Source organism: Daucus carota, chromosome 3 (assembly GCF_001625215.2).
Source record: "Daucus carota subsp. sativus chromosome 3, DH1 v3.0, whole genome shotgun sequence".
NCBI classification, from domain to species: Eukaryota; Viridiplantae; Streptophyta; class Magnoliopsida; order Apiales; family Apiaceae; genus Daucus; species Daucus carota.
Window position 1 is genome coordinate 51,969,813 of NC_030383.2, and position 22,486 is coordinate 51,992,298.

General features: G+C 33.9%; 2 protein-coding genes across 2 annotated transcripts; both read left to right on the plus strand.

Annotated features, from left to right (window-relative positions):
* Positions 1-2,190: 2,190 nt before the first annotated feature.
* LOC108214619 (ABC transporter B family member 25) lies at positions 2,191-9,566 on the plus strand. The gene is made up of 17 exons (XM_017386717.2): positions 2,191-2,385; positions 2,753-2,824; positions 2,904-2,939; positions 3,034-3,108; positions 3,230-3,354; positions 4,123-4,222; positions 4,361-4,532; positions 4,630-4,748; positions 5,331-5,441; positions 5,534-5,678; positions 6,698-6,830; positions 7,920-7,995; positions 8,116-8,181; positions 8,305-8,412; positions 8,529-8,636; positions 8,715-8,912; positions 9,007-9,566. Exons 1-17 carry the CDS (start codon positions 2,317-2,319, stop codon positions 9,208-9,210), a joined length of 1,917 nt encoding a protein of 638 aa, XP_017242206.1. The 5' UTR covers positions 2,191-2,316; the 3' UTR covers positions 9,211-9,566.
* A 3,713-nt stretch (positions 9,567-13,279) lies between these two features.
* Positions 13,280-20,486, plus strand: LOC108211532 (RHOMBOID-like protein 12, mitochondrial). The gene is made up of 8 exons (XM_017383161.2): positions 13,280-13,744; positions 14,742-14,859; positions 14,969-15,088; positions 16,584-16,691; positions 17,249-17,293; positions 17,412-17,516; positions 17,614-17,655; positions 20,120-20,486. Exons 1-8 carry the CDS (start codon positions 13,440-13,442, stop codon positions 20,210-20,212), a joined length of 936 nt encoding a protein of 311 aa, XP_017238650.1. The 5' UTR covers positions 13,280-13,439; the 3' UTR covers positions 20,213-20,486.
* Positions 20,487-22,486: the final 2,000 nt, after the last annotated feature.

Below are 22,486 nucleotides of genomic sequence, written 5' to 3' on the forward strand. Positions count from 1 at the left end.
AAGTATGAGTTTTTGATACCCAAGAAGCTAGGGAGGTGGGTATGAGTTGGAGGTATAAGATGCATTCATTTTTGATTTTCTTTTGTCTTTATTTAGGTAATGAAATACTAATGTTTGATACAAAATTAATTCAATAATGCAAAAATATATAACAATATTAATTTTATTAATATTTTTAATTAATAAAAATTAAAAACTTATTTTTTATAAAAATTGTATATATTGATTTCAGCACTCAACCAAACACGTGATATCAGATATATACCTTAAACTCATACCAGCTTAACCCGATTCCTCATTCCAACCCCATATCTAGAAAGTTCCATTTAAGGTTTCAATTTTCAGGGCAAACGGATATCCAACCTAGAAAGTTAAGACAACTATTTTTTTGGAGGCTACAGATCCAGAATATCTGAAAGAATAATATCAATACGGTACTTTGTGATGTGCCTTCTCAACAAGAGGACCAACGTCCCAAGTGTAAAGTCAGAATATTGGTTTAAATAATTTGATTGGCAGTGATAAATACAAGAGAATTACGATATTATTATTTGTTCAATTTAGGTGTTTGAAGTTATTAGATTAGGTGCTTGAAATAGTCAAATTAGGTGTTTTTATTTATCCAATCAGTCATATCTTTTACAAATAAAATTCTTGTAGGCAAAATGATTATAAATAACATTAGTATTGTTTTTTCTTAAATTTCCCCGAAGAATAGCATTCTCACACTCGCAAACCGGTGATTTCATTGAGTTAGGCAGACTTAACACTTCGCTTAAAATATTTTAAAGACTATTATTTCTAACTTACATTAACAATTATTGTAATGATTAAACAATCAAAGACATGTTTTCACCGCAGTACAACAAGGACCCAAATCTAATACCACAATAAACCATCTATCATTTGCATTGTCGGACAACAACTAAATCAGCAACATCCATTCACGTGTAAGAACATGTCCGCATCTTGCATGGGCTACGGTGGTGCTAGTTTAGAAGAATACTATATTAATGGACAAAATGGTGGAAAAAAAAAACATATTTTTAAATCCTATCAATTGATGATCAATTTTATTAAGTTCAAGATTCCGTATCTCAAAAAGATCTTCTGATGAGTTCAAGATTCATTATCTTAAGAAACTCTTTGAAAGAATATTGATAGTGAAATAAGTCCATATCGATCAACCCACCGAAAATTTATCATATCTATAATCTTTTTGAATATAAGGCATACCACTAACACACGTACAGAAATAAAAGAATGGTGTGCAATATATGAACAAAGCAAATAACAAAACATACGACATACAAACAAAATGAAAAAGCGTATCGTTCTAATAATATTTTTAAGTAATAGTATGTAATATAAGAGTGAGAGAAAATAGCGAGGGGAATATTGGTCATTTTATCATTCATATATTCATTTGATTTACGCGTATGATTTTTATATAAAATTTAAGTGTCAGTTATAATTAAAACCAAAAACTTAGAATGGGAAAAGTCATAGTCCTAACCAATATCAAAGGACATCTATATAAATATATTGAGTTAAATTCTATGGAGTACATAAAAACATTGGAGTATTGGGGTACAAATCATAATTTTTAATTTAATCATAAATAATATCTCTGATTATCCAAATTTATATATAATTTATCATTTATAAGTAGTATTAAACATAATTATCAATTAATCATTAATATCTTTCAACTTTAACAAACATTAAGATTATTGTTCTGTTTATAAGTTATATTGCAGAACATAATGTCCTAAGATTTATAAAAGTAATTGTTCTTTCTTTTGATTAAATGTTTATGTTGTAGAACATAATCTGCAGGTTATCGGATGTTTATAAATATTGTAGGAAAAAAAAATTAGGATCTAAATGACTAGATTATATTATATGAATATTGTACTCCAATACTCCAATATTTTTTGTACTTCATAGAACTTGACTTTAAATATATTACTTATAACAAAGATTATCTTTTAAAATCATTATAATTTGTGTCGGTAATTTTTGATATTTCAGATTCACGTAGCGAGGTCCTGAGTTCAAAATTAAAATGCAGTAGGAAATAAAATAATTTGAGAGCGATGGTTTCCAATAACAAATAGGGCTGCCTGCCACCATAGTCCACGGAGACCCCATAATATAATACTACCAAATATACGTGTTATATGTAGCTGATGACACAAGCTCTTTTGGACTTGCCCATAAAAAAATCTTGAAAAAAATCACAACTTTTCTCAGGTCAATATATCCCAATAAAGACTCAACCATCTTTCCCATTTTCAGGAAAAAAATCAAGAAATGGATGGCCATCATCATGGTGGTGGTGGTGGCTATGGAAGTAGCAGAGTTCCTCTTTTACATGGAGGGGTAATTTTCTTTATGTTTTTCTCATTATTTGCATTTGGGTTCTCTCAGATTATGCCTCCTATTCTTGTTTAGACTTTATGGTAGTTTAGGATGTCTCATGTTTAGTTCATGGGTAATCACTTAGTTGAAATATTCTTGTCCTACTTTTCTCTGTAATTACAAACTGTTTATGTGATTATCTATAAAGCATAGGGAATTGTTGATTATAAAGATGCAGATGCACAGTTGCTTATCCGAAAATACTAATATTATTGTACCCATTTTGGGTGTTTGTATTTAGTAATCATGTAGTGTATTCATGCATATCTTAATTGCTATAGTTATGTAGTCATGGCCTGTGATTTACATGATTTTCGGCTTTACTTAGGGGGGTGGAAAGAGAAACTATGAAGCTCAAAATGGGCAGGCTACTGACCTTGAACATGGAGATGCTGTTCCGGTAATTGTGTAATCTTGTAGTTTTGTGTATGGGTTGGGATTTATGTTTTTGGTGCTCACTTCATTACTAAATATTGCAGGCTGCCAATGTGAGCTTTTTGAGAATACTGTCACTGGTTAGTTAAAATGTTGGACTATGTTTTCAATTTTTATTTTATTACTGGCACAATCGTATAATTGTCAAGTTGTGACCATCTACTTTCTTTGCAGGCAAAGCCGGAGGCAAAAAACCTAGTTATTGGTACCGTCGCACTGCTGATTGCATCCACAACTGGCTTATTAATAGTTTGTTTTCTCACTCACACTTGATCATCTATTTATCTGCACCTGCTCTTCTGCTTGACTGGCAGAAAACTGTAAGTTCGAGATACTGAGTTTTAATGACCTTATATTGTTCTCAATGCAGCCAAAGTTTGGTGGGAAGATAATTGACATCGTGTCTGGTGATATCCAAACACCTGAGCAGCAAACTGAAGCATGGAATGAAGTCAAGAGCACTATATTTGAAATATTTTTGGTTGTCATTGTTGGGTATGACTCTTAGTTAAGTTGAATTTTAGGAAACCACATATCGTATATCATAGGAATTTATATACTTAAACACCATACCTTCACTCCGGTTCGATACCAATACTTTAAAAGCGTGGCTTACTTTAGCTTCTAGAACCATCTATTTATAAATAGATTTCAAGTATTTTCAACATTCTGTATCTTTATCAAGGCTGTGTTCAGTCCATTCTAAGCCTGAAAACTATGTTCTGACATGTGTCTATGTCATATTATTGTGATTCAGTATTTGGATACTAGGAAGCAGGAATGCTTGGGTTACCCGTAACCCAGCGTATCCTCGTGGCAGATTCTTGTACACTCGAATCCCCTTATGTGACACAGGTGACACAGGTTTACTTGTAAAATCCCGTGTTTCACAAATTACTCTAAAACGGAGTTGCATTTATAGGAACCCAAAAGCCAAGTACTAACATTACTTAGCAAAGTAACTAACCCTAATTCTTGGTGTTTTAGATGACTAATTTGTGCATATCATTCAATTTGCATAGGAACTTGGTTCTTTTTACTAGATTTTTGTCATACATAACATCGGATGACATTCATATTGTTTATGAAGATGACTTATTCCACTGCACCCCATATTATCATATTTTTGGAATCAGTGTGTTCCTGTACTGTGCACCCACACCTCGCACCGTATGCTTGCTTCTTAGTGATTATTGTACAAGTAAAATATTACATGATTAACCTTCCTGTTATCTTGAGACCTCCAACTTTTGGTCCTTGTAGTTCAATTTGCGCAGCACTTCGAGCATGGTTGTTTTCTTCTTCCAGCGAAAGGGTTGTTGCCAGGTTGCGGAAGAATCTGTTTGGTCACCTCGTGAGCCAGGTAAATATTAGCTGTCTCTGTTAATATTCCAGATCCTATATACCATTTGTTTTAAAGGTAGACATATCTTGTTAGTAAATAAAAATTCTTTCGTACATTAAGATTTGAAAACTCATTCCACAATTTATAACGTTGCAGGAGATAGCATTTTATGATGTTACAAGAACAGGAGAACTTCTAAGTAGGCTATCTGAAGATACTCAGATCATAAAAAATGCTGCCACGACCAATCTTTCTGAGGCCCTCAGAAACCTCTCTACTGCAGCAATCGGGCTCGCCTTTATGTTTTCAACGTCTTGGAAATTAACATGTAATTTTATCTTTTTGATAGTTGTGCAGCCTTAAGCAATTAGTTTTATCCACAAATTTGCAGCCTAACCCCAAGGTTTTACCATTCTTTTGTTTAGTGCTTGCTCTACTTGTTGTCCCGGTCATCTCTGTCGGAGTACGTCAATTTGGCCGATATCTTCGTGAGCTTTCCCACAAGACTCAAGCTGCAGCTGCAGTAGCTGCTTCAATTGCTGAGGTTTGTCAGTGCCTGATTCTCATCGGGCCCAAATCTTTAAACTAGAATTACTGGTCATGCGTTGAAAAATTGTGTTCTTGCTCGATGTTTCCCTGGAAGTTAGTTTAAAGAAATAGCAAAAGTACTTTCTAACATTATTTACAATGCATGTGTGTGCGTGTACGTTTATAGTTTCTATGTGCTACTTTATTTCATGTTAGGAGATTATAAAGCCAACTGCTTATTTTTTTGTTTATATAAATCTCATTTAATTGCCAATGGAAGATGCATGTTTGATTGGCAAATCTTTTAACATTCCAAGTTGTAATGAATTTGTTTATGGGAAATATATAAATGACTGTCAATTTTTGGAAATATAGGTATATGAAACTAATTATCAAATAAAAACTCAGTCCAATGATGTACTTGACATATGTCTTGGAGATGCCAGGTCAACTGTTGTAGGGACTAAAATTACAGAATTTATTTACATAATATTACCCTTCACAGTATTAATTATGGACTTGAGTTTCTTAGAAGGCCTCTTTAGTGAATAGATAGTTCTCACCATTACTGATACTTGTCCAAAAAATATTTAATTAGGAAACTTTCGGCGCCATACGCACAGTGAGATCTTTTGCCCAGGAAAGTTACGAGACGTCACGTTATTCAGAGAAAGTCAATGAGACCTTGAAGCTTGGACTTCAACAAGCTGTAAGTCCCCTAATTTTTTTTCTAGTAACATATGCACATTAAAGGCCCGCAGCTGCAATAAAGAACCAATTGTGCTATTTGTTGTGCTGCAGAAAGTAGTCGGTTGTTTTTCTGGCGGTATGAACGCAGCTTCAACATTATCAGTTATTGTAGTAGTGATATATGGAGCTAAATTGACGATTTCTGGTTCTATGACCTCGGGTTCTCTTACATCCTTCATTCTCTACAGCCTCACTGGTAATTTAACCCTATATTTCTTTTAAATGTTTTTCTAAACTAAATTATTGAAGTGAATAATATAATCTTGTATGGAAATAATATTTGGCTTAAAAACTTGAGTCACCGCGATCAATTAATTTATAGTTTGTTTTTGAACAAGTTAGCAGGGAAGTAAATATGATGTAAAGAGTGTCGGGAAATAATAATTATACTCCAGTAATCCATTAAGAAACACAAACTAGTCTTGACTGGGTTCACAACTATGAAAATAGCTTCATACAAGACTGTTGAATAATATATGATCCTAGTAATGCCTCCCTCTAACACCTTAAGGTTGTAGATGAGTTGATTACTTAACACACAAAACCTGCTGGTTGCATCTTTTTATGTCATCATAATATCAAGAAGAGAAACTCCTAAGATATCTGGTGACAGTACCAGTCCATTTTGGTGGGAGCTCTATACTGATGCAGGTAACAGCGCAATGATATTTATGGTGCATAGCAGTTCATTGTTGTTGCAAACTATTTATGCTAATGTACATTTTATAAGCTTCTCATAAGTCAAATATGGAATTTTTTTGCTGTTTATATCAATTCTCCCAGTATAACGTTAACGTCCAAGCCCCTTATTCACCAGTATTGAAATGATTGTATAAACATAACAACTAGAAGTTGTAATACTATTACTCTCCTACCAACCACATGCTGCAATATCTCTCCAGCGAAATACAGATCAGCCATGGATCTCATATGCAGGCATCCGATACAATAAAGAATCCTGCCAAAAGCTGACCCTTACCCCATTTGGATCCTAGTAACTAATCATAAGGTTTGTTGAGTGATGATATTCTGCTTCATCAAGAGAATTAAATCTCAACAGGACTTACACCGCTACTGTCAATAATCAAACCATGCAACATAGGATATAATATATTTTTTCTTATTGCCATTATGTCATAGTACTTGCCAGAAAAGGAATCAAATTTGTTAGTTTGTCATGCAGTACTCACATTTTATCAACCATTGAATTTGCAGTTGGATCAGCTGTGTCAGGGCTGTCAGGGTTATATACCGTTGTGATGAAAGCTGCTGGAGCAAGCAGGAGAGTTTTTCAGCTTCTGGATCGTGTTTCATCCATGCCAAAATCAGGAAACAAGTGTCCACTTGGGTTAGTTTTGCAAAGTGTCAGCTCTTATTTGGTTTGAACTATCTTGGGTACAATGCAAGAAAGTTGAAATATATTAGAGGCTGCCCTTTTATGTACACTAATATTCTTAATATTTTAGGGATTATTTTACAAGTTTGGAAGTGGCGGTGATAATGATATTGCTGCCCTCTTTTGTCAGAAGGATCTGTTTTACAGATTGTTTTTTAGCAAAAGTAAGGGTATCATGATTTTCATGAGTCTACCCTGAAATTTAAAACACAAGCATGATTGCCTAAACCATTTTAGGAATGGTCTCTACTCTCACTCACTCAATGCTAGGGCTGAACAAAAATTCGAATTGAACCGAAACTGAAAACGGTAAAAACCAATGAATACTGAACCGACCCGAAACCGAAAATCAAAGTTTCGAAATGATCCAAATGGTTGCTTTTCCGGTAATAGGTTAAAAATGAACCAAAAAAACCCGAACCGAACTGATCATTAAAATACATAAATTTATTTAAAATTTAGAATTAATCTACATTTCTATATGTTTATATTTTCAAGTTATTTAGTCAATAAATTCAGATGTCTAGTATAGGTTATTATGTTTTCTGCTTACTATAAGCCTGTTGGCTTGTTTTAGCATGTAAATAGTCTTCCTCTGTCTGAGCTATCTATCTACTGTACTTGTTACATAGCCCTAAACCAAAACAATGCAAACATAGATGCAAACACAGACCATAACAAGGAGAACTCTTGTTAGGCAGAATCAGGATTCAATCTTCACACAAGGATCTAACTACTGCACTAAACCACTAAAACAAGACTCAGACTTTAAACCAGGACCCCACTGCTGAGTGTTTCCACGTGTAGACTTTAGTAAATGCCACTCAGCCACTGAAGATTTGAAATTTATTCTGTCTGGTGCAAAAATTAAGTGTTTCCACATGTTTTCTAAGTCTATTGGCTGTTGTGTAAAATATACAAGCTTTATTGTTGCAGATTCTCTAACAGTGCCTTAAGTATTGTTTATCTTACAAAACGAGATAGAGTTGAATAAAATACAAAAGAGTATCTAAAGGCGTTCATGTAATTATTTCAATATAGTGATGAAGATGCGGAGGTCGATCTGGATGATGTCTGGTTTGCTTATCCTTCCCGTCCTAATGACATGGTGCTCAAGGTAGAAAATTTCTTTCATTAGTTCTTTTCGTAGTTTTCTTTGAGTAATGCTGATTTAAATGAAAATTGTACTACCCCTTTATTTAGATAGACTGTATAAATGTATTGTTGTAAATTTCAGGGCATAACACTTAAACTGCAACCTGGGTCAAAGGTTGCGCTGGTTGGCCCAAGTGGTGGTGGAAAGGTAATGCATCCTTGACCCCCAATATTTACTGAAAGTTAACGTGTCCTCGTGCCTTGTATAATATGCTATATTAGTGTATGTTTATAAGTACACCGTACTCTCTGCCTATCCTTTTTCTGGCAGACAACAATAGCAAACTTGATTGAGAGGTTTTATGACCCTCTCAAAGGAAAGATTTTGCTTAATGGAGTCCCTCTTGTAGATATATCACATGAACATCTACACAGAAAGGTACCTTGTGTTATAGTTCTCTTATGACCAGCTAAACTTCATTTATGTTCTTAAAACTAAGCAGCCTCTCGGGGCTTAAACTTTTAGTAGCTGACCAAGTATTGTTCAAATTTTAGATCAGTATAGTTAGCCAAGAACCGGTGCTTTTCAACTGCTCCATTCATGATAATATTGCTTATGGGTTCGATGGCAAAGCAAGCAGTGTTGACGTGGAAAATGCAGCTGTAAGCTTTACAAAAATCAGATCTTCACTCAGCACTGTTCCAAGGAAATAACTAATTATTGTTTTCTTTGAATTGCAGAAAATGGCAAATGCCCATGAATTTGTATCAAAATTCCCAGAAGGATACCAGACTTTTGTTGGAGAACGTGGTGTAAGGCTTTCAGGAGGTCAGAAACAAAGAGTAGCCATCGCAAGAGCTCTATTGATGAACCCCAGAATTCTCCTGTTAGATGAGGCCACCAGTGCTCTCGATGCTGAAAGTGAATACCTAGTTCAGGTACACTTTCTCTATTGCAACATATTATCTCAAACACGACTTATTCCCTCCCCCACAAACTTCTGAGGTTTCTTTCTCCGATTTTGTATTGTAGGATGCCATGGACTCTCTGATGAATGGGAGGACTGTTCTAGTCATTGCGCATAGGCTTTCAACAGTCAAAACTGCAAATACTGTGGCAGTTATATCTGATGGCCAGATAGTTGAGAGGGGAACACATGACGAGCTTCTTGACAAGAATGGTATTTACACTTCGCTAGTCAAGAGACAACTACAAGGGCCAAAAACAGAAGTTTAGTTATTGATTAGAGGTGGTGACACGCAGACTGAGGTATTCGAGTCTTATCAGGGAAAAATTAGTTTTCTCCTGCTTTATCAACGGTCCTTAAAAATTCTGTTTCAGTTCATGTTTCACACGCTTTCTGCACATACCATATGCTAGCTTGGAGAATAACAATAGTTTCGACATTTGCAATTAAATTTAGTCCTATGCTGATGTAACTTGTAAATGAATACCATGTTGAAGCTCCCTTTTTTTTAAGCGTACTTGTAATTTCTGCAGCCAGGTGAGTGTAAACCAGTAATCACTGTGTTACATGTCATCTAACGTCGGATAAACCATTTTATAAACTATTTTAGCTCCGGTTCAAATTAGTTGGTACAAGAGCGGGATCTTCTCTCATTCTCAAACCGTATTACAAGTGTCTACTCTCAAAATTTTCCAATCTATTTCCTGATGTGTACCTTTCTATTTACGCAATTTATGGGGATGTTTGGCCGGACTTAAAAGCTCGGCTTCTGGATTTATAAGTAAAAAGTACTTGTTCGTTGTTCGTACTGTTTGTATAAAAAGTTAAGTAAGTATTTATATGATGTTGTGACTGCCAACTTTTGTTTCATGATTTCTAATTTTTTCTCAAACACTTTATTAATTTGCTTCTCGCTTTTTGCTTCTACTTCACTTCTTTATTTTGCTAACTTCTTTATTTTAAACAAGAACCATTCATAGTCCCTCGTCTTTACCTCCACTCGGCCTCATAGTCTCTCGTCTTGAGCTTTCTGTACCTTCACTCTTCTCCTGGCCTTATCTTTCACACCTTCTACCTTAGTCCACTGGACCATAACTCCATAATCCCTCGTCTTGGGTTTCTGTACCTCCATTCTTCTCTTGGCCTTATCCTTCGCGCTTCCCCTCTTCTCCTGGGCTTATCCTTCACAGCTTCTACCTTAGTCCACTGGACCATAGCTCCATAATCCCTTGTCTTGGGCTTCTGTACCTCCACTCTTCTCTTAGCCTTGTCCTTGGCGCTTCCCCTTGTCTCTTGGGCTTATCTTTCACAGCTTCTACATTGGTCAACTAGACCATAGTCTAGCATTTGTTCCCTCAGAATGTTGTGTATCTTGGTCAACTAGACATTTGTTCCGTCGTCGGAATGTTGTGTATCTAAGTATCTTTAGATATACATGACTCTGACTTCACTGCTTACTTCGTCCTTTGCCTTTATATTACTACTTTGTTCTGTGATTTGTTTGTGTTTTTATTTAAAAAAAATGTAAAATAATACTATAAAATAAACAACATAAAAATCTTGGGAAACTGAGTAATGGTTGACAAGAATGCCAAAAGGGCGTGATTTTTGTGAAAATCTTTGCCAGGTAATTTTTGAATATCTAGTTAAAAATTGGTGAAAAACTGTTTGATAAATTTAAAAGCAGATTTTCTGAACAGCAGCGTTTAGTTGAAAAGCTCTTTTAGAAAAAGCAGGTCCTCCCATGCTTTTGGAAAAAGTTGTTTTCAGTTTTTGCAAGAAACTGTTACAAATTTCACTATCATATCTCACCGAAAAAATTATTTTGTTTATATTATAACTCAAAATAAGCAAATATCAAAAATATTACCAAATAGTTATCTGATTTTCACAACAACACTTTTTTCACTAGTACTTTTTCTGACCACATAGCAATTTAATAGTACTTCCAAACATACCCTTAGTCTCTAGATTTTTTCAGTTTTTCCTCGGAAATTAACGCGACCACTTACCATACTTGATTGTTTAGTTTTAATAAATAATATAAATATTCTATATCACATCAAAATTTACATAAAGTATAAATAAAATTTACATAATACTATATTTATATGGGCTTTTTTTTATACATAACCAAGTTTAAAAGAATTTTTTCGAAAATACTACCACCTTTTAAAACAAATTGCAAAAATACTATATCCCTAAAAATATTTCCAAAAATACGGTGGTTGCATATGAAACCACAATTCCTGATTTCAAGTTTCAGTTTTCAAATGTCATTTTCGACCAGTCTTTTGGAATATTCCAAAAATCTGGTCGAAAATGACATTTGAAAACTGGAACTTGAAATCAGGAATTGCAGTTGCATTTATGTTTGCATATGCAACTACCGTATTTTTGGAAATATTTTCAAAAAGATAAGATTTTAGAGAAGGTAGTATTTTTGCAAATAAGATTGAAAAAATAGTATACAAGGTAAATTCTCTATTTATATTTATGTAATTATTATTATGATATATTGCCTTGAAAATGCTTATGAAATATCCAATAAAATAAAAAAACACTAAATTATTAATTTGTAATTGTTTGAATATCTTGGATGTCGCAGACTAAAACATACTCGTATAGGGGTTTGTTAAGAATTCTGTTAAAATTGTCGTGATTTCTGGAAAAATGTTTATAGAAAAACTGTTTTTTAGAAATGATATAATTGTTTGATAATTATTTTTGTATTTGTATATCTTAGATTATAATATAAGAAAATAATATTTTTGATGAAGTTTTATTATGAAATCTACCACAATTTATTACAACTCATGGTACTTTGACTGAAAACAACTTTTGAATTAAAAACGAAATATTAAAAAATTATTTTTAAATTTATTAAATAATTTTTCACTTTACTATGTCAGTATGCAACAAGCATGAGAAACAATATTTGATTTGAAATAATAATAGAGTAAGGTGTATTTTGTGTACTCGTACTTTACTCAAGATACTACTTGCAGTACTGTAATTCTAAATCGAGCACTTGCAATATCAATTTTTGTATTTCATTATATTTTGTTGGATTCCGTTAATTTGGATTAACTCCGTTAATAATTTAGAGAGTAAAGTACATTTTGTGTGCTCGCACTTTACTGTAAATTTTGAACTAGAGTAAAGTGCTCGCACTTTACTCTTTAAATTATTAACGGAGTTAACCAAAATTAACGGAATAAAACAAAGTGTAATGAAATACAAAAATTGATATTGCAAGTAGGGGTGAGCAAAAAACCGATTTGAAACCGAAACCGAACCGAAACCGGGAAAAACCGGAGAAAACCGATCCGAATATAACCGATCCGAAACCGAAACCGAAAAATTAAAAACCGAACCGATCTAAATGGTTTGGTTCCGGTTATACCTCCCAACCGAACCGATAAAAACCGAACCGAACCGGTTATTAAAATTTTTAATAATAAATAATAGATAATATATGTAATATATAATAAATATATAATCTATATCATGTTTAAAATCAATGAATTTATTATAATATTTAAAGGAAACAGTCTGTGTTAATATTTCATGCTCAGTGAATATTTGATGCTCACTGCTAGTGTGCCACTTCCATACTGTATTTTCTGTTTTCTGCTATTACCACATTTTCTCAATCTTCCTAAACTTTCTGCCAAAAAACCACCTCAACATGGAGATGTCTAGGCAATGGAGTTCTTCTTCTTTTTAATCAGTAGAAGCAATTTCATTAACCACATGAAAAGTAACAAAAGATCACAGAACCCTGCAAAGACTAGAGATTACAATAAAACAACTGCTTGCCCAAACACAACACTGCTAACAACAGACCCACTTGGACGCCTAATAATATGCCAGACCAACTACGTAGCTAGACATGGTATTCTAATCTTTATAATATATGGTATTATGCTTGAAATGAAATAATGTTATTTTTGTTGAACTCCATATTAATTATTATGTCTAGATTAAGCGCATCAATTTGTCTCGTTCATGTATTATTATTTTTTTATATTTGTCGGTTTTATAACCGAAACCGAACCGATTGTAACCGAACCGAGGTTTTTAAACCGAAACCGAACCCGAACCGGCGGTTCCGGTTTTCGATTTTAAAAACCGAAGATATATGGTTGCGGTTCCGGTTTTATCCCGAAACCGAGCCGAACCGGCCATGCTCTCCCCTAATTGCAAGTGCTCGATTTTGAACTATAATATTACAAATGATGTCTTGAGCAAAGCAGGAGTACACAAAATACACTTTATTCTTGATAATAATGAAACATCCTCAGTATATATTGGTCTCCATTTCACCCAACCAGTACAATCATTTTATAACAAATTTTGTACCAAATTTGTCATCACGCTGGTTCTGTGTTGTACCTCGCTTAACATAAACCCTCAAAACTCACAATTCTTGAATCTTGATCATACATACATACACCCAGCTTTTTAAAACCCTAAAATCCCAGACTGAATCGAAATGCAGAGATTGTTGTGTATGAGATTGCTGGCAAAGAAGAAACCCAGCACTAATCTCCCATGCTACACATCAAAAGCAAACCCAATTCACCCACAAAATGCTATGGTGTCTCATTTCTCCACTACAAATTCAGGCTTCAACTTTTATGGGCTTCTTGCAAACCAGTTTTCGCGAAAATCAAGTGCCCTTTTCAAAGCTCCAGCTGAAGGGCTTGTTCATTTCAAGAGGGTTTTTTCAAGAAGTTACTTTTTGCAGAAAAAATCTGGCCTCAATGTATCATCTTTCAAGTTCTTTAGCCAGGGCAGGTAATGTTGTACTAAGTTGTGAAATTTCAATTTTTTGTTTAATGGCTTAACTTACTTATTTCTCTTTATAAGGAAGATCGTAAATGTTTGTGAAATTCTCATTGTTGTAATTATTAGTCCCGCATTGACAAATTAAATGATAAATAGAAAAAGATTGATATATTCTTACATAGAACAGGGTACAGGTAGATTTTGTCAGAGTAAAATTTCTATTAAAAAGTTGCCTTTTGTCCTTGAAAGTTTGCAATAAATCTTAATGATCTATACATTAATTCCTGGTTCCTTCACAAATGCGTTATGCAAGATGAGGTTTTGTTTGACGCACATATCCAATTGTTTGTGGTGATTCTACTCTAATAATTTGAGTATTTTTGTATAGCATTGCTGCTTATTAACTATACAAAAGGGGAAGGTATCATAAATGTAGGCGAGGTTAGTCCAGCGGTTAGGTCTTTGCTTCATTAGGCGGGTTATATGTTTAACTTTATACATTGCTTATCTTTTTTATGTACATACATTTATATATTTTTAATAAATAAAATTACAATGATTATATCATATATGTATTTATAATCGTGTATAACTCTGAGAAGAAAACTGTTGAAATACTAATATGAAAGCTGCAGAGCACAATAGCATATGCTTCTATGCTCTTTAGACTGTAATTGATAAGGTTTTTAGAGCTGTTTTCCTAGCAAAAGTATGGGATGGACAGGGCCAGGAACGTGTTAGGCCGGGTTTTTCCCAGAATTAGGTGTCACCTAGTTGTCTAATAGCTACCTAAGGACACCCTAGGCGTCGCTCCCCATAAAAATCTAGGTGTGTCGGACGCCCACCTGTTTTCTGTCATGTTTCCGCGTAGACAATGACTAGACGACAGCTTATAACTATGCAAGGGATTGTCGTTTGCTGTATAAGATTTTTACGAATGTCAACTCATACTTAAATGAATGTTCTTATATGTCTAATACCAGACGACCCACATTTGCATTCTCAGGAGATGGATTCAAAGGCTTGATTCTGATCATGTGGTTGTTGGCTTGATAGCAGCTAATGTAGTTGTATTTCTTCTGTGGCGGTCTGCTGATCCTCGATTCATGGCGAATAACTTCATGGTGAGTTCGGGGTATATTGCTGTTTTTTCTCTATATTCTATATTTGAGAGTTTTATTTTTGATCTGAACTTCTTTCATCTTTTGTACTTATTGGATGTCTGCTAAGCAGATTTCTTTGGACAATTTTAAAAGTGGACGGGTCCACACGATGATAACTTCTGCATTCAGTCATATGGATGCTGGACATATAATTTCAAACATGATTGGTTTGTACTTCTTTGGGAATAGTGTAAGCTCATATCTAAGATTTTATTCAGTTTCAAGGCTCTGTTATTTACTGTGGTTCGATTCTTACTGCATTTTCTCTTTACTTATTACAGTAGGCTATCATAGGATAATAGGATACCCAATCTACAGGAGCCACTCACTGAGCTGAGAAGGGTGTGGCATGGTTGTCACGTCATTAAGTCGAGTCGATGGTCCTCCGGCTAGGCGACGAGTCGATAAATTTTATTATAATATAAAATAATATGATTAATAATTTTATACACACTAATATGTTAAATAAAACCAAGTTTCGACTCCCTCGGGAGACGCTTGACACGCTTGGCCTTAGTAGTTGAGTCTGGGTTTACCCGGTTATGGGCGGGGGCAGTCCATAACCTGAGGTTTGAAATCCCGCATTAATGTGGGTTACTTCCCCGTAAAAGAAAATATGTGTTAAATAATTTTAAATTATAAGATTATGACATATCTAAAGCTTGTAGATTACATTTTCAGGATTTGAAAAATGAACTGCGAACTATGAAGATAAAACAGATGTACAACTAATTCAAGTGAATACCGAACTAGTCAGCTAGAGGTGAACAATCAAGAATATGATTATTTTATTTTTAAACATAACTGGAGATGAGCATTAATGCAAATGGAGTCACTAATATCGTTGTCATTCACTGATTCAAGTTCTTGATGCAGCAGTACTATCATGTTGAAAAACTGGTAAATATAAAAGCACACAACTGGACAGTCTAGACAGATGCTAGTCCACATAACTAGAAAACGGAGCAGAAAATCGGATAGAAACAGATGCTAGAAGAAATAAAATCAAAAATTAAAACATGTGCAAGAAAAATCTTGTAGAATGCGGGAAAAAGAGTGTAGTATTTCATAAAAAATAGTGCAGTTGATTAGTCAGGTCAACTTGTCGACCGAGCGACTCGACTAGTCCCGCTCAGTCGCCTAGTTGCCCACTTATCTCACATTCAGCAAGTCGATGTAATTACTTGATGCCCAACCACTGCTAGTCGACCTACTCAACACCAATGGGGAGTGGGCCTTTGTGATATCCGGAGTCTACATAAAAGGGCAGTCTCTAAATGTACAAACATGGCACTGGGGATGTCAGGCTGTTCCTTTATCAGTTATTAACATCTTTTCCAATAACACAACATCCTCAATCTGGAAAGACATATGTTTCGGGAATCCGAATTCTGTTGTGGTCATTTTCTCTTTGAGCAGTTTTATGGCCTACAACAATTAAACAAAAAACACATATAGGTTGCCAGTGTGATGTTGTTTTATTGCTAAAAAACAGGAGCGGTAAATAACAGCACTGCGAGCATCACAATTGTCAGTGAAACAAGGATAAGCAACAACTCTGGACTGATATCATCACCTTATTTAAAAGAAAGGCGAATTCAAGATACCATGCATTCAGTGAATAATAAAATGGTATTAGAGTTACCTTCATTGGTTTAATGTGGATATGAATTTAAACTGGCCAGATTGGAAGCGCTTTTGGACCAGAATTTCTTCTGAAGCTGTATCTTGCGGGGGCACTTGCTGGCTCAGTTTTCTACTTGGTTTACCATGCCTTTTTAATCCCATCAAAGGTACTATATCTCCATGTATCTGTATTCTGTAAACTTGCTTAACTAGAAAAAGCTGGAGCTTGAAAATTTGTATGCTACTGTATCACATAAAATTAACAGGGAAGATGGCTGAGCTTTTTTTTTTTTTTTTTGGTTGACGTTTTACTGATTTACGGTTATTTAATTAATAGTGAAACAATGGAAAGTCATTAATAGTTATAATCATATAATCATGAGAACATCATCTCTGCATATATGACATCAAGGTAGAGTTACTAATGGTGATTTTGTAATAGTTGTAATTATACTCTTTATATATACTGTACTACCAATAATTGTGTAGTTCTTATATCTGGTAGGGTTTGTAATGATGCTTTGATGCAAGTGCACTAGTGCAGTAATATTATTAAGTGAATATGGGTTTCTAAATTACTCAATTCAAGGTTTCTATGTATCGTATATGATATAAAGGGAAAGGTTGAACTGCCAATCACAAGAAGTTTTTCTGAGTGCTCCTTCTGTAAGTACTTTTTAATTTGTCTTGTATTGATATTCCAAGTCTGTTTTCACTCTTACAGAGTAATCAGGTGTCGGGCAGGAGTCCTTCAAGTATTCCAGGATTGGTAAGTACACATTACTGTTTAATTGACTTGATCAATCATTGATAGACATATATAAAAGATTGTTGTATCTGTTCTATATTTTTTTGCCTCTTAGATTAATTTCGATTGCATCTTGTAGGGGGCAAGTGGAGCTGTGAATGCTATCATGCTACTCGATATATTCTTAAACCCAAAAAAGACTATATTTTTTGAAATGATCATACCAGTTCCTGCAATCCTAGTAGTAAGCGGGCTTTCATTTTGCCATGTTTGGAGAAATTTAATAGGTCTTTAAGGCTAGGTACTTATATAGATCTAATTGGTGTTTGTTGATGATTCAGGGAATATTTCTAATCGGAAAGGACATGTTGAGGATCATAGAGGTATAGTTTCTTTTGAATCTATTGTCATATATGCTAAATATTGTAATGTGTACCTATAATGCACTACTTACACAATTTATGTGTTGATTAATTTTAGGGCTTTTTTCAAAGATACCCAAGTTGCAAATTTTTGCAAATTGCCCTCAGTTTTATGTATGGGTGCTTTTTAAAATTTCTGGCTTCTGTTCTAGAAAATACAGGCCAAACGTTTTATGTTACCCAGACTTGATGGACGTGTTATGTAAGGGTAACTATTTCGGGTAATAGATTGGGTTGTCTTACCCGGTCCAATTTTTGGGTCAACGCGAATCCGACCCGAACGGGAATGGGTTGAAAATTTCAAACTGAACCCAACCTATTCAGTACCCGATTAACCCGAACATGACACGTTTTGACCTGAAATTTATTAAAAATAATTAATTTGATTATAAAAATTATATTTTATTATAATATATTATATATAAATAATAATTTAATGAGATTATATGTGAATAAATATATTTTTAATAATATATATCATAAATATATTTAATGTTGTAATATAGATATATATATAATTAACATAATATATTATATATATATATATATATATATATATATATATATATATATATATATATAGGCCAACATTCAAAAGAGGGACTCCTTATATGGAGTTACATAGTGCGCCACTATAACTCATCAATTTTTTTATAAATTCTGTTATAGAATACATATAAAACGTGATTCTAATATAAAATACTATAAAATAAATCTATTTTAAGTAATTTAACACTTAAAATTTGATTAAAAAAAGTATATTTTCGAAACTGATTCTACAACAGAATAATTCTGGATGATTATTATTCTGTTATAGAATCATTTTGAGATATTGCATAATTTTAGATGATCTTTGGAATAAAAAAATTGTATAACTTCGTTTTCGGTTTAATAATCAAAATTTGCAATTATATTTCATAAAAAATATAATAGAATATATATTATGTATATATTTATAATGGTGTGCTACGTAACTCCATATAAGAGGGTATGCTATGGAGTGCTACCCATATATATATATAAATATTTCGGGTCGGGTTCGGGTATATTGGATCAACCCGAACCGGAACCGAGTTTTTGGAGTAAAAAATTACTCGACCTGAACCCGACCCGAAATATTAAATCCCCGACCAAAATTCTTATTTTTTAGAGTCGGGTTTGTGTCGGGAGTCGGGTCGTGTCGGATTTTGCCACCCCTAGTGTTATTCAAAAAGTTCATGCATGTTTTTGGCCTGAAATATAATCCAGTGTCCATATAATGTTTCATTAAAGTGTGCAATAGGGGTACCTAAGTTGCAACAAAGTGTTCGGAGAACATAATTCAAAACTTATAAAGGGTGTATATACAACAGAGCTGCCTTCTAGCTCTAGTCAGTTGAGGGAATATTAAAGTGGGCACGTGAAACAATTTTTAATATCACCCTTTACGTTTGCAAACTGCGAATTCATAGAGTAGATGGTTAATAAATAGCAACGCTCTTATACATGTATTGTGTACCACTTGTAATCTTTCACTTACATTATACCATCCACTGATATTCTCCAATATCTAATGTACCTGTTCTTTCTCTATCTAAATCAATTAAACCATTTAATTAGATTACCCTTTTTATAAATTAATTAAACCATTTAGATTAATTCGCTTAGAGTGCTTGATAAATGTTATATACTTGCTTACATCCTTAAAGGGTTTAAATTGTCTTGTCACAAGTTATTAGCTACAGAACAATATCTTTTGTTCGGAGTTGGCTGGAGGTCATGGACAGATTTGTTTGATTGATTCCATTGTGCCAAAGCTTAACCCCCCCCCCCCCCCCCCCTCTCTATCCTCCTATATTTAATGCAGTTCTTTCCTTTTTTTTTTTTTTAATATTAATTCAACCATTTTATTAGATTAACTCGCTAAGAGTGCTTGATAAGAGTTTCATATCTGCTTAATCCTTTGGCATTAAATCGCTTTCTCACACATAATTGGCTAGCACAACAATATATGTTCGGAGTTGGCTGGAGGTCATCAGCGGATTTGTTTGATTGATTCTGGTGTCCCGAAGTTTAATATTGTCTTCTGGTCAACCTGAACGAGTTGGCCGGAGGTCATTAACAGATTTGTTTGATTGAGTCTGTTGTCCTGAAGTTTAATATCGTCTTCTGGTCAACCTCAATGCCCATATAAGCCCCCCCCCCCCCCCCCCCCCTCCCCCCCCCCCCCCCTCCTTCCAATTTTTGTGTAGGCCTAATGCCCATACTAAGTTACTATATCATGAATGTTCACTTGTGTGATCTATTAATTTTATTTTTTATTCTAAAATTTACAAGACGAAGCATAAAATATTTAAATTCACATCATGTATCCACTTGACCACAATGTCAACCGGTGTTTCCTTTATGACAAGATGTGTGATGGAAGCCTCTTTTTTTTGTGCAGGGTGATTCACGAGTTTCTGGATCAGCACATTTGGGCGGGGCTGCAGTTGCTGCCTTGGCATGGGCACGCTATAGGAGAGGTCGTTTTTACTGAGTATCATGGAGGTTATAGTTCTGACAAATGTAGGTGTTACCGTAAGAATTCCTTCTCTGGTTTCATGGATGGGGATTCATATCCTAAAGCTTAGCCATAGGGGCACTAGTTGGTATACAATGATTCGCAAATGGTTCCATTAAGAACCCGTTATAAATATTAGTTATGAGTAGCTTATGACTCGTTGCTTTAAATTATCTTTTATAAACTTATTATTTATTGTAATTATAATTATGTCTTTTAATCCGATTACATCATCATCATCTTACTTATATACACTATCTTTGTGTAGATATAAAATTTTCTATTTATTGACATTTGATTCTATTTTAAAATTTGTTTTTTTGTAAGAATTCTCAAATTATATTTTATGATAATTATATTAGAAGTCTAATAGGTAAATGTTATGTATATCGCTAGTTGGGGCTAATAGTGGTAGTTGTCTAATTAATTGTTTACAAATTAATATAGAAGTTTAATAAAGAGCTTTTAATTTAAAACTAATTTGTTATCAAATTATGTTGATAATATCTTGAGTTTAGGTCATTTTACAGTATTATGCTATATGAAATAATGAATATTTGTTAACAGATGTTCTAATATGTGTTTATGAGCACACACTAACAATTTTTTGGATAGGTGGCAGATTTTATTGGCTCTTATTTAAATGATAATGGTGGTCCTTGTATGTACAAAAATTCTCATCAATCAAAATATCTCAACTAACTAAAAAGTATTTGTTAGTAAGTGTCCTAGAAGGACTAAAAAAGTATTCGTTAGAGTGTGCCCTCGAAAAACACTTGTTATGATGGTAGTAGTGTGTGAATTTTTTATCAAGAGATTTTGCATTTGTCATGATAGTATTGTCACCACTTTCTTCTTCATCTTTATCACAAACTTGTGAAGGTACATGGCTTTAATTGGATTTTGTATTAACAGGGATGTGGCTAATAATATTAATATGAACTCAATATATTTGAATTCTAAAATATGATAGGAATTTTATAGAGTTGATTCATGAATTAAATTGTTTAAGTTTTAAAAATTGAAATGAATAGTTCTCTATCGATAGTATAGTCGTTACATTACAAAATCCTAACCTTAATCAATACGAAAGTCGTTTCATATTATTAATTAAAAAAACGTTATGTGATAATGATCAAAGTCTGGTATTTTAACAATCAAAGACTTCTGATGTTTAACAAAAAGACGGTTTTACTTTTTAATTAAGGTATAAATGTGCAGTCTTCTCTTCACAGCGAAGCACCCAGGACCCAAAAAGGTGATTGTGAATTGTGAAGACAACTCACATACTTATATGTTTTCAAAACTAACCATAGTTCTAGAGCAAGCAGTAGTGTGTTTGTATGAGTATAAGTATCATGGCACTTGCCAATTTTAAATCTGAGCAATGCAAATCACTTGGCGCCAATCAACATTTCTGTTAGCCTGTACGATCACACTTAACACCTAGCGTCACACGACGCCTAAAGAGTATCTTGTGCATGCACCTGACGCCTACACTCATTATATGCATAGAGAGTGAGGCGTCATGTGCTTTAACTTAAACAATTTTACACTTGATATACACCCGACGCTTCTATTACCATGCTTAACCAGTTGGTATTTTAGAGTTTATCTATGATGTAGCTGTAGTTGAGGTCATTTGCAAACCTCTTTATGTCACCTGACGTCACAAGGGAGTAAAGTGTATGCATTGTACATAAACGCCACTTCATGCCTTAAAAATTAACAACTATCTTCATCTGATGTCACTAATACATAGTCGATAGGTATATATGGCGCCACCTTCATTCATTTAACCATAGTAGTATCACTTGACGCCTCTCTATAGTATAATACAAATTATAGATGTGTCACCTCCACTTAGTCATTCTTTTCATATTTATCACTTGGCGCCTAATACATAGTATACATAAGTGAGGCGTCACTTGAGTTTTCTTAGTCATATTTATTCACTTGGCGCCCACAACTACATATAAAATGAATTTCCTTGGCATCACTTTCTGATTTGACTTTATTTGAAAGTTGTTGAGCCCTAGAAATAAACGGAAGGCTTGGCTTCACTCTGAAACAGTTTACTTCAGTTGACTTGATCAATTGTTCGTTTAATAAGTACAACGAACAACTTTTTACTTGTTGATGTTTAGTGCACTGGTTTGGTTCACAAACGACTAATATTGAACTCGAACTTCTACCCTCTTTGTCAGCTTAATTTGATATGTCTATTCCAAGTTTGTAATGCTTCAAATG

Bases quoted from the DNA above. Each gene is read 5' to 3' on its own strand.
- LOC108214619 (XM_017386717.2), top strand. From the start codon at position 2,317: ATGGATGGCCATCATCATGGTGGTGGTGGTGGCTATGGAAGTAGCAGA. The intron at 4,749-5,330 runs GTTTGTCAGTGC...ATATTTAATTAG, and splicing joins TAGCTGCTTCAATTGCTGAG to GAAACTTTCGGCGCCATACG. The intron at 8,637-8,714 runs GTAAGCTTTACA...TTTGAATTGCAG, and splicing joins TTGACGTGGAAAATGCAGCT to AAAATGGCAAATGCCCATGA.
- LOC108211532 (XM_017383161.2), top strand. From the start codon at position 13,440: ATGCAGAGATTGTTGTGTATGAGATTGCTGGCAAAGAAGAAACCCAGC. The intron at 16,692-17,248 runs GTACTATATCTC...TCACTCTTACAG, and splicing joins CCTTTTTAATCCCATCAAAG to AGTAATCAGGTGTCGGGCAG. The intron at 17,294-17,411 runs GTAAGTACACAT...TGCATCTTGTAG, and splicing joins CTTCAAGTATTCCAGGATTG to GGGGCAAGTGGAGCTGTGAA.